Here is an 11,376-nt window from a genome sequence, read left to right on the forward strand (position 1 = left end):
TGGATTTAGAGAAGACTGATTAAAGGCTAAAAATGCAATCTACGGATTTAAAAAATCCTATCTATAACCTTTATCCATTCAACAAACTTATGAACTACCAAACCCTTCGTATTAAGGAGTGTATATAAACATAGTAGAACACAATTAAGTATCACTGATTTTTTTTACTCATCTTTCCATCTTTTACAACACTTAACACGGTGTCTTGCCATAAAAGTCCTGTCAAAATGTCTTTAATAACCTTGTCTTTTTTATCTTCCTTCCTCTCTTATCACAGATATACTGACCTCTTTTACCTGTGCCTCAGATCTGTCCCCTTCCTCTCATCCACAATTTTGCTCTAAGTTAACTAATCCCTCTAGCTGCTTTAAACTATGCTTTTTTTTTTGCACATCCCCTCCCTCAACATGCTTTAACTTCTATGCCCATCTAATAGAGACCAGGGCTTGAACACCACTTACTTAGGTTAAGACTTTATATATACACTATATAAACACACCAAAGGGCTAGCACCAGTGTCTACTACACTGTTAATTATTCTTCCTTCCCTTCATCCTTGAAGCAACTTTTCCCTGGGAATACCTCACAACCAAAATTCTAAAACAACAACAACAAAAACAAACAAAAACCCCCAACTACTTTACATTTGCTACCTCTTATTTCCCTATCTCTCCCATCACCATTCAACTTTAAACTACAGATTCCGTTACCCTCAAAAAATTTTGTGGCCTTTTTCTTACTTAAGTCTTAACCTGTGACCACTCCCCTGGTATTATATGAAATATTATCTTCAGGCAGCAATTAAGAGGGGACCATCTGTATTCAAATCTCAGCTCTACCATTAACTAGTAGTATGCCCTTGAGAATTATTCAACTTCTTTGAAAATCAGTTTCCTCACCTATAAATGGATGTCTACGCAAGGTTGTAGGAGTATTAACTTAGATATGTATATATAAAGTGACGGACATGCTATATAGATCCTTATTAAATATTAATTCCTTTGTCTCCCCCTCTCAATTTTCTCTAGGGCACATCTGAGAGTGACTCCCTGATGTCTCCTTCTAACTCTTGCTTCCAAGTTTGAGTCTTACATGAGCAACTGCCTGCCCAAAATTTCTACATGACTGTTCCACTCAAACTGTTCAAAATCGAGCATATTTTCCCCTCCACTAAATATACTTTTGATGACTGCCTGTCGTGTTAACAGCATCCCCCCTATCCCAGCACTCAGAATGTGTGGGCAAAAGGTGCTTCTAAACCTACCAGATGTCAAGTCCATGGATTCTTCTGGTCCACATCCTTCCCCTCCTCTCTACTCCCTCTACAGATATGCCAAGTTCAGATTCTACTTGCTTCTCCTACCTCAGTCTCCAACTCACCAAATTTCTCCAAACCTCTGCCTTCTACAATATATACTACAAATCAAGCAGTATTTTGATTATCACTCCACTACTTAAAACCTTCAATTTATCCACGGCCTGGAAAAAAAAAAAAAGGAATTCAAACACATTAGAGATGTGAAACTTGTCAGACCCCAAATTATTGATACCTTAATGATTCTTACTTTCCAGTAGTCTCAGGAGTCAAACTACTGTTCCTTATTTCTCACCACTGTAGCCTCTGAATTACTTTTCCTACACCTTCGGAAATCCTGAGACTGACACTTTCTTCTCCGCCCAAGTCTAAACCCCCACGGCCATCCCACAGTACTCTACTAGGGCCCCTAAGGAAGCCATTCTATCCCATATTAAAGCTACTTGCCTAAGTTTTGTGTCCTCTATTAGTTTAGGCTCCTATGGGACAGAGATCCTCAGTAGTAGTGCCATCGTATTAAGGACACAGCTTTACAGCTAAGCAGGTTCTCAAAAGTTTGTAAAATGAAGATTTGGGAGATTTGAAGTTACAGATTTGAACGAATCAATAACATTTTATGAATGGGGGGAATTAACTGAGAAGCACTACAATCAGGCAGGCACAAGGAGATGGATTTTAAAGTCAGACTATTTTCTCCAGAAAAAAGTGTTTTGGGAAGAAAGTCTGGCAGAAGAGAGTTGGAATTGGTAACATACACCTAACATAATGCAATTTGCAGTGATAAAGACTAGGAATGGAAATAGAAATTATTTAAAGAGGAAAATGATCAATGATAAGAAAATTCTCACTTTGTACATTTTAAAAGGTTAAAATACCATTTTCCTTTTTCAAGGAGTCAGTATCATTCCTAATTTTGGTTTTCAAAGTAAAAACTACTGATGACATTTTCCCAAAATTAACGTAAGGCACTGCTTAATAATGTGCTTAATGTGAACTTCCATAATGTCTCAATCAGAATTAAATTCTTCTGATCTTAAGAATACGCTAAAACCCCTCCTCTTTGTTCGTTAAAACCATTCAGAAAGTTTTTATCTTGAAAAAGAAATGTACTTATCTTCTAAAAAATAAATTCTCATTCATTCAACAAGTATTTGCCAACCATGTGCTATGCTGGGGGGGAGGAAGCAAAGAACAGAAACTCCCTGCCCTCATGAAGCCAACATTCCAGTGCATTTTGCCTTAAGGAAACAAAGTCAACTTCCAACCCTGAAATCTTTGGGGCACTATCACAAATTCTCTAGCCATCAAAAATCAGAAAATACTATTTCGTCATTTTGAAAATAATCAATACTGAACTTTACAAGACACTGCCCAACTTCTGCAGTTAAGACATGTTATGTATCCATCAGTTGAAGACAAATCATTTCTAGGATAATTGATAAAGCAATAAACGGTGCTAACTGCAGTGTTAGTGGAGGCTATGATATTATAGCACTGCAAAGTGAAAGTTACTGCACCCTAATTCTGTCACAAGTGAAACTACAAAAATCTCACTGTGAGATGCAGCAAGTTTTTAACGCTATCCCAAGACTTCTAGCACTACACTACTACATCTGACTTCTTCAGTGCTGGGTTTATCTTCAGTATTTGGAAAAGGAAGATAATCCGACTCAACACATGACAATTGTTTCCATTCTGTAACTACATTTTAAATCATCAATGGTCAAGACCTCTCCCCTCAAATCGATTCTGAAAAATAGAAATGTGCGGGCTCTACGCTTCAAAAACAGCACCTGGAATGTTTGGAGATACAACCAGAGAGCTTTAGGGCGGCAGGCAGCTTTGTTCCCGGTTTTGGGAGGTTTTCACATGTAAATGTTCCCAAAGAAGGGAGCCGAGGATTAACTACCGCGAGAAGGGTGCGAGGGTTGGGGACTGGAGGCCAAAGCCGGCATTCTAGCGGTCTAAGGCGGAGCGAATACTCTTCTCTCCCATTCAACTTTTTAGGTGTCACGTTGGGGCCACAGAGCCCATAAGAGAGTTGGGTTCACGACTCGGTAGGATAAGGAGCCCCGTTTATTAAGCCCATTTCCCAAGTGTAGGAATCCCGGGGGAGGGGGATGAACACCCTCTCCAACTCCTCCCCGACCCGGGATCAGAGTCCAGCCGCTGTCGCGCCGCGGCCCAAGCAACAGGAGAGCCGAGGCCGCCGCTCCGTCAGCCCTGCGACCAGCAGATGCTCCGGCTCCCCCCGCCCCCTACGCCCGCCCGCGCTTCTTTCTTAGCCCCTTGCGGGCTCCCGGTACCGCGAAGCCAATAACGAGGCTGGGAGCAGAGAGCGAGAGCGCCCGGACCTGAAAGGGAGCGAAGTTAGAGGCACCGGCGCCGACGCGGGCTGGAGGAGGCCGGAAGGGGGCGAGAGGGGCAGCCCGAGGTCGCCGCCCGGGAGTGGGAGGTGGGGGAGGGGTGTGGGGTCGGCTCCCGCGGCCGCCGCGACCTCCCCGGGCCACAGGCCGCTCCGCGCAGGCCCCGCCGCCCCGGAACCGGGGCAGGAAGCGTCCCCACCCCGACCTAAGCTTTAAACCTCCGGCGGCAGGAGAAGCGACGCCCCGACTCCCCGGCAGGCCCGGCACCCTCCTGTTCCAAGCACCCCTCACCTCTTGGTTGAAGGCGTTGACGGCGTCCATGTTCGCGCTGCGGCGGCGGCTGCTCCGGGCCCGCCGGTCACATAGACCTCGCGCCGCGGCGGAGCGGGGCCGGGGAACCGGCCGGGCCTGAGCGGCCGGAGGAGACGATGAGCTGCGGAGCTGCAGGCCGGGCAGGAAGAGGCTGCGGCCGAGGCGGCGGGGCGGGCGGCCGAGGCAGAGGCAGAGGCAGAGGCGGCGGGGTGGCGGGCCCCGTCTCAGTCCCGTTCGGAGAATGAGGAAAAAGAGGCGGCGGCGGCCCTGGGCTCCAACATGTCCGTTTGGTGGTGGCGGCTGCGCTCTGCGTCTCGCTGACACGGCCCCCCGCGCCCTCACGCACTGGCCCACACTGGCCCGACCGGCAAGCGGGCGGGCCTCTCTCTCCCCCTCGCCAGCGGGATGGCGGCAGCTGCCCGAGTCCACGCCGCGCAGGGCACCCTGGGACGGCTCGGGCCTCCCAGCTCTTCCTGTGCCCGGCTCCAGCCCAGCCCCGCCCCGCCCCGCCCCGCCCACGCTGGCCCCGCCCCGCCCCGCGCGTGCGCGCGCGCCGCCCGCCCAGCCGCTAGCGCGTGACGCTGGGCCACCGACCGCTTTCCCGCCCGCTGCGGCCGCGGGCTGAGAAGTCTGCCTAGCCCAGAGATTGGGACCCTGAGAGGGGCGCCGGAGAGCGCGGGATCCCAGGGCCAGGAGTCTGGCACGGAGAGGGCCAGTGCACACGCGCGCCCCTGCCCGACACGGCGCTCCCCGGTGCGTTTTTGTGTGCCATTCTGCCCAGGCAGGCCCTGCACCCGTCAGGGCTGGCGGGCTCGGAGCCACTTGCCCTCCGCTGCCTGGAACAAAGGGCTCAGGATTTGACCTCAGCCCCCTGGGCGTGTATTTGCAGGCTCCCGTGCAGGCTCTGCCGATGCAGTCCTGTGTCTGCCCTAATCGTGAGGGTTAAATCTGCCTGAGCTGAAGCCCCGAGAAGGACATGCAGGCACTGGATATCCACGCAGGCCTAAAGGAACCCCTGTGCAGCCTTGTGCCGCGAGAGGAGTGGATTCGCTAAACACTAATATCGATTCCCCAAACCACGTTGTTTCCTTTTAGGTGGAAAGACTGTTCTGATTAACTTCCCTTGCAACCTACTGCCTGCGGGGCACTGTGCTGGGTTCTGGGAATATGGAAATTAAAAGATAATTTTCTTTCCCCGCAGGCAGCTCGATTTAGTGGGAGAGGACAGGCAAATGAGTGGGTAATAACTAAAGCATGGTAAGTGTTAGGGCAGAGACTCTGTGGAACAAAGGACAAAGATATTCATCTGACTGGAAGTCCAGGAAAGCTTTTTAGAGGAAGTGGCACCCGATCTATGTCTGGAAGAAGCAGCAAGAGAGGTTGGAGAAGGCACTGTGGCCTGACTGAGCTTGACGAGTACTGTGGCATTACCCAAGGAGGCCTAGCTGGAGCTCAGGGAGTAAGGAGGAGGACTGAGACCAGGTCCTGAAGAGCCTCTGTGTCCTTCCAAGGAGTTTGGATTTTGTCCCCAAGGCAGTGGCAAGCCATTGAAAGCTTTTAAGAGGGGAGTGGTGTCATGCAATATGCTCTTTCACGACTAATGTGTAGAGTAGCAAGAGTGGGGTCAGGGAAAGAATAGCCCTAGCCCTCAGCCCAGGAGATGCTGAGAGCTTAAGGCAATGGAGTAGAGGAGAGACAAGGTCAGATACTTAAGAAGGGGAATGGATGGGTTGGGACAGAACAACTATGAGGTTAAGGAAGAGGGAAGTATCAAGGAGGATGCTCTAGGTATTGGCCTGATGAAGGACATGGGTGGTGGGTTTACAAGTTAGGGAATATATGGGTAGGAAGGAATGGGTTTGAGTGAAGGCACAGTAATGGTTTAACACATGTAGATCGTTTACCATGTGCCAGGGTCTATCTGACATGCTATTCTGTGTTATTTCGTTTAATCTTAACGGGCTTCTGTATGACACGGCTATCGGTAATGCCCCTGTTTTATAGTTGAGGAAGTGAGACCCAATTCAGTTAACTAACATGCCCAAGGCCAGATGATCTCCTTCTGGGGCCTGTGGAGTTTGAGCTGCCCCTGGCGCAAATAAGTGAAGGTGTCTAAGAGGCAGTTGGGTAAACACATGTGGAGTCAGGAGAGATGGCTGAGAGGAGATGGAGATCTGGGAGTCAGTAGTGCAAAGCATGCTGGGAGGAGCTGAAACTGACAAGGGACACGAGACTGGAAACTCAACTATGTGAGGGGTAAGAAGCTAGAGTGAGAAGAGGCGGAGAAAGAGCATGAGAGAATTGGTCAGCCTGGTCCGGTGCTGAAGGTAGAAGTCAGCAAGGTAAAGGTTAGAAAGTACCTGCTAGCAACTGGGACCTCAGGAGGAACGTTGGCAGGAGTGGAGAGGGCCGAAGCCAAACTGATGTGCCCTCAAGAAGGGAATGCAGGGACTTCCTTGGTGGCACAGTGGATAAGACTCCGCACTCCCAATGCAGGGAGCCCAGATTCGATCCCTGGTCTGGGAACTAGATCCCACATGCATGCCACAACTAAGAGTTCTCATGCCACAACTAAGGAGCCCTGGAGCCGCAACTGAGGAGCCCCCTTGCCACAATTAAGACCCAGTGCAGGGACTTCGCTGGTGGTGCAGTGGTTAAGAACCCGCCTGCCAATGCAGGGGACACGGGTCTGATCCCTAGTCTGGGAAGATCCCACATGCCACGGAGCAACTAAGCCTGTGCGGCACAACTACTGAGCCTGCGAGCCACAACTACTGAAGTCTGCATGCCTAGAGCCTGTGCTCTGCAACAAGAGAAGCCACCGCAATGAGAAGCACACCCACCGCAACAAAGAGTAGCCCCCGCTCTCTGCAACTAGAGAAAGCCTGCATGCGGCAACAAAGAACCAACGCAGCCAAAAAAAAAAAAGGACCCAGTGCAACCAAATAAGTAAATAAATATTAAGAAAAAAAAAGAAGGGAAGGCAGCAGGAGATATTTTACAGCCTTGACTGTGAAGGCAAGTTTGTGAGGGCCCCAGGGAAAAGCTGCAGGATGAAGGAAGAGTGTACTTGTTTCTTTTAGGATGTGAGATGTGTGCTCTTAATTATTTGTTGAAGGAACAAAAAGTATTCTTTGGGGGCCCATCTATCATCTACTTCATTTCACTTCCTTTTTATCTCTCAGCTGAACTACGATTATATTTTTTTAAGCCCATTTTGCTTCTCTCGGAGTAGTCATACATAGGACCACCAACATTGCATTAGAAAATATAGTTCTTGGGGACTTCCCTGGCGGTCCAGTGGTTAAGACTCCGCGCTTCCACTGTAGGGGGCACGGGTTTGATCCCGAGTGCTATGTGGTGTGGCCAATAAAAAAGAAAATATAGTTTTTAGTAGATCTACCCCTTGGCTTTTCTGGATCTCCATTGTCTACCAAATCCTGTCCAAGACCCCCATACCATGTTGCCAGCCTACTGCCAGGGCACAACCCAAGTTTTGTCATTTCCTGGACACGTCTGGGAATTGACACAGCTTGCCTTTTTGCTCTCATGTAAAACCTCTCCCTTCTCCTCCATGTAGGCAGGCCCATTTAGCATCAGGTTGATATTCAGACATTACCTCCTTTCAATCATTAATCACTTTTCAGGCACCTACTTTGTGTCAGGCACTGTGCTGAAAAGCTTCCCCACTCTCCTCCTAGTGAGACTCAACGTCTCCCACCATATGCTTCCATGACCCGGCTATAGCACATCTTACCTTGTCTTGTTATTATCCGAAAAAGTCTGCTGCGCCCTTGCCCTTCCCCTCCCTCTTTCTGTGAACAGTGGCAGATCTTAAAAATGGGCCCACAAAGCGTAATGGAATTCCTTCTCCCCCAGCTCATATCTGCAATCTTGTTTCCTCCTGTGAGTCAGGGAAATGGATTAGCCTAAGGAAGTTTGAAGTCTTGAGCTGGGGGGAAGGTGGTGAGTTCAGCTTCAGACATTTTGCATTTGGGACTCAATGCATGATAGCTACTGAGCTCTGTAATGGCTGCTGAACTGAGGGAATGATGGCCAGAAGGAGAACATTTCCTGTGCACCATTCTACTGAGATTTGAACGTACAAGGAACAAGATTTGACATCTAATATTTTAGATGTTGTGTTTGAGGTAGATAATTTAGATTTAGGGGGTTCTTTTCTATTTAGAGTTGTTTGGTTTATATGTTATAGTGTTTGGGAGGTCTTTTAAACAAGTTGTTTGGGGAATATGTGTTATCGACAAGGCTTTGGGTGCCTTGGCAGCATTTTCTACCATTTTTCTTTTCAGAAGATAGAGGCAGCACCTCTATCTGCTTTGGGACGTCTGGCAACCACTTGCAGAACTACTGCTGGGCTTCCATCTCTGTCTCTCCAGGCACACAAGTCAAATCGTACAATAGGAAATTAGGGGCTAATAACAAAAACTCATGAGATCTGTCCTTTGTGAGCACACCTTGAAGCGGTAGGAATGCAGCCTATTAAAAAGATGGCTGGAGGATCATAAATGCATGTGACAAGAATCAGCAAGACATTTTATCCACTTGCAAACTTGCCTTCTCTCAAAGAACATAGATTTAAACAGATTCTTGTATTCATAATGTGGGTGTGGAAATAGTTCTGAAAAGCCATTCCAAACAAACTTGTTTTCAAAAAGAGTAGATGAAATCAATATTCAGAGGAAAGAAAAGATGGCATTCAGAAAGTAGTATTCTGGTTAATTCTGTGCCCTTCACATGTCAACTCATTCTCTTGAAAGGCATGCTGGCTACAGTCTGCAGGTGTGGAGAATACAGAAAGAAAGCATCTCACTCCTGAAGAGCCCAGAAGAACATTCATAGATAAGAATTCAAGAGAAAACAGATTCTTTCTAATGCGTTACCCCATATACTTTCTGGAGCAAGTATAAACAAATGATACTGTACAAGATTCTTCCTTTCTTCTTGGTCTGCTTTCCTTCTCTGGCCAGCTTCCTCCCCTTCCTGATATTTCACCTGACACCTCTGTGACCCCTGTCCCTCCCCACTTAGAGATCTGAAATCTCTCCTGGTTTACAACCGCATTTCCAACTACCCACTAGAAAATTCCACATGGACGTCCGTCCCCCTCTGTCCCCAAGGGACCCACCTGATTCCTTTTTGTGTCAATCTCTATCTCCATGCCCTTTATGTTGTTATTGCCAAAATAGTGGAACAAACTATGAGGAAAACAGGAAGTGGAAGAAGGAAGGGCTCAATGTCAGTTGGGGTGATGGGATTTTAGGGAATTTTCACTTTCTTCTTAATTTTTCAGCACTTTCTAGACTCTGTACAGAAGGCATGTATTACCTTTGTAATCATAAAGAGTAATCTCCTTACAAAAAGAAATCATACAGATAAGTGTGTAGCAACCCTAAAGTGTTTTGGATAGACAATCTTAGTTATGATAGTAAACATATGAGCATATGAGTAATGTATTAGTTAGTGTTCTCCAGAGAAACAGACCATTAGAATAAATATATATATGTATATATTCTCATATATATACCATTAATATATATATATTTTTCTCCATATATATTTTATATAGAGTTGATCCTTGAAAAATACAGGTTTGAACTATGTGGGTCCCCTTATATGCAGATCTTTTTCAGTAAATATATAGTTAGCCCTACATATCCTCAGGTTCTGCATTCACAAATTCAACGAAATGTGGATAGCAAACTTAAAACATGATCCACAGTTGGTAGAATCCGTGGATGCAGAACCGGTGAATACAGAGGGCAGACTATGGGACTTGAGCATCCCTAGGTATTGGTATCCACAACAGGTCCTGGAACTAATCCCCCTCAGACACCAAGGGATGACTGTATATGGAGATACATATATACATAAAATCTGCCATCTGCAAGCTAGAGTATCAAGAAAGCTGGTGGGGAACTTCCCTGGTGGCGCAGTGGTTAAGAATCCGCCTGCCAATGCAGGGGACACGGGTTCAAACCCTGGTCCGGGAAGATCCCCCATGCCGTGGAGCAACTAAGCCTGTGTGCCACAACTACTGAGCCTGCGTGCCACAACTTCTGAAGCCCGCCTGCCTAGAGCCCGTGCTCCGCAACAAGAGAAGCCACCACAATGAGAAGCCCGTGCACCGCAATGAAGAGTAGCCCCTGCTCGCCGCAACTAGAGGAAGCCCACGTGCAACAACGAAGACCCAACACAGCCAAAAATAAATAAATTTGTAAAAAAAAAAAAAAAAAACACAAAACTTAAGGCCCTTAAAAACACAAAATACTATTTTTTTTTAAAAAAAGGAAAGGAAACTGGTGGGCAGTCCTAGGCCACGGCCTGAAAACCAGCGCAAGGGCAGGAGAAGATGCGATGTCCCAGCTCTTGCAGTGAGGCCGGAAAAAAAAGAGCTAATTCCTCCATTTTCCACCTCTTCTATTCAGACCCTCAGTGGATTGGCTGATGCCCACCTGCATTGGAGAGGGCATTCTATTTTTGTGGTTCCATCAGTTCAGACGCTAATCTCATCCAAAACACCCTCACAGACACACCCAGAAATAACTTATCTCGGTATTTGGTGGCCCAGGCCAGATGACACAGAAAATTAACCATCAAAAGTAACTGCTAAAGGAAAACAGTTTCTCTTAGCCATATTCTGTCTTACTTAAGAATAGGGATCTAAGATTCTTTTTCCAAAATTGAAATATTAAAATTGTCTTGACTGAAGGGAAATGTCACCTCTCAGTACTAAACTACCCGAATCTAACATTTGCCCTTTTATTCATTCATTCACAGAATAAAGGCAAACACCTACTATGGACACTGCACTGGGTATTTAGGATATTGCAGTAAGCAAAAACAGATACATTCCAGGACTACTCTGGTGGCGCAGTGGTTAAGAATCCGCCTGCCAATGCAGGGGACACGGGTTCAATCCCTGGTCTGGAAGGATCCCACATGCCTCGGAGCAACTAAGCCTGTGCGCCACAACTACTGAGCCTGCTCTGTAGAGCCTGCGTGCCACAACTACTGAGCCTGCAAGCTACAACCACTGAGCCCGTGTGCCACAACTACTGAAGCCTGCGCGCCTAGAGCCCGTGTTCTGCAACAAGAGAAGCCACCACAATGAGAAGCCTGTGCACCGCAACGAAGCGTAGCCCCCGCTCGCCGTAACTAGAGAAAGCCTGTGCACAAACAGATAGATTCCTTCCTCATGGACTACTTCCCCAGAGTCTAATACCTGGCCCTGATGTTGAGCATTTTTTCATATGCATATTGGCCATTTATACATGATCATGTCTTGCAGGAAGACAGTTTTATGTTTTTCTAGCCACTCTGTATGTCTTTTATTTATTTTTCTTGTTTGCACTTAGTCCTCCA

General features: G+C 47.2%; 1 protein-coding gene across 3 annotated transcripts in view; it reads right to left on the bottom strand.

The window, feature by feature from the left end:
- The window catches only part of SCAF4 (SR-related CTD associated factor 4), a 56,608-nt gene extending 52,167 nt beyond the window's left edge, over positions 1–4,441 (bottom strand). For all 3 annotated transcript variants that reach the window (XM_068546964.1, XM_068546965.1, XM_068546963.1), the window contains exon 1: positions 3,973–4,441. In XM_068546964.1, the coding sequence (XP_068403065.1) occupies positions 3,973–4,002 (30 nt within the window). In that variant the 5' untranslated portion in view covers positions 4,003–4,441. The remainder of the gene's footprint in view (positions 1–3,972) is intronic.
- Between the last annotated feature and the right edge of the window lie 6,935 nt (positions 4,442–11,376).

Source organism: Eschrichtius robustus, chromosome 6, assembly GCF_028021215.1.
Source record: "Eschrichtius robustus isolate mEscRob2 chromosome 6, mEscRob2.pri, whole genome shotgun sequence".
In the NCBI taxonomy this organism is placed as follows: domain Eukaryota; kingdom Metazoa; phylum Chordata; class Mammalia; order Artiodactyla; family Eschrichtiidae; genus Eschrichtius; species Eschrichtius robustus.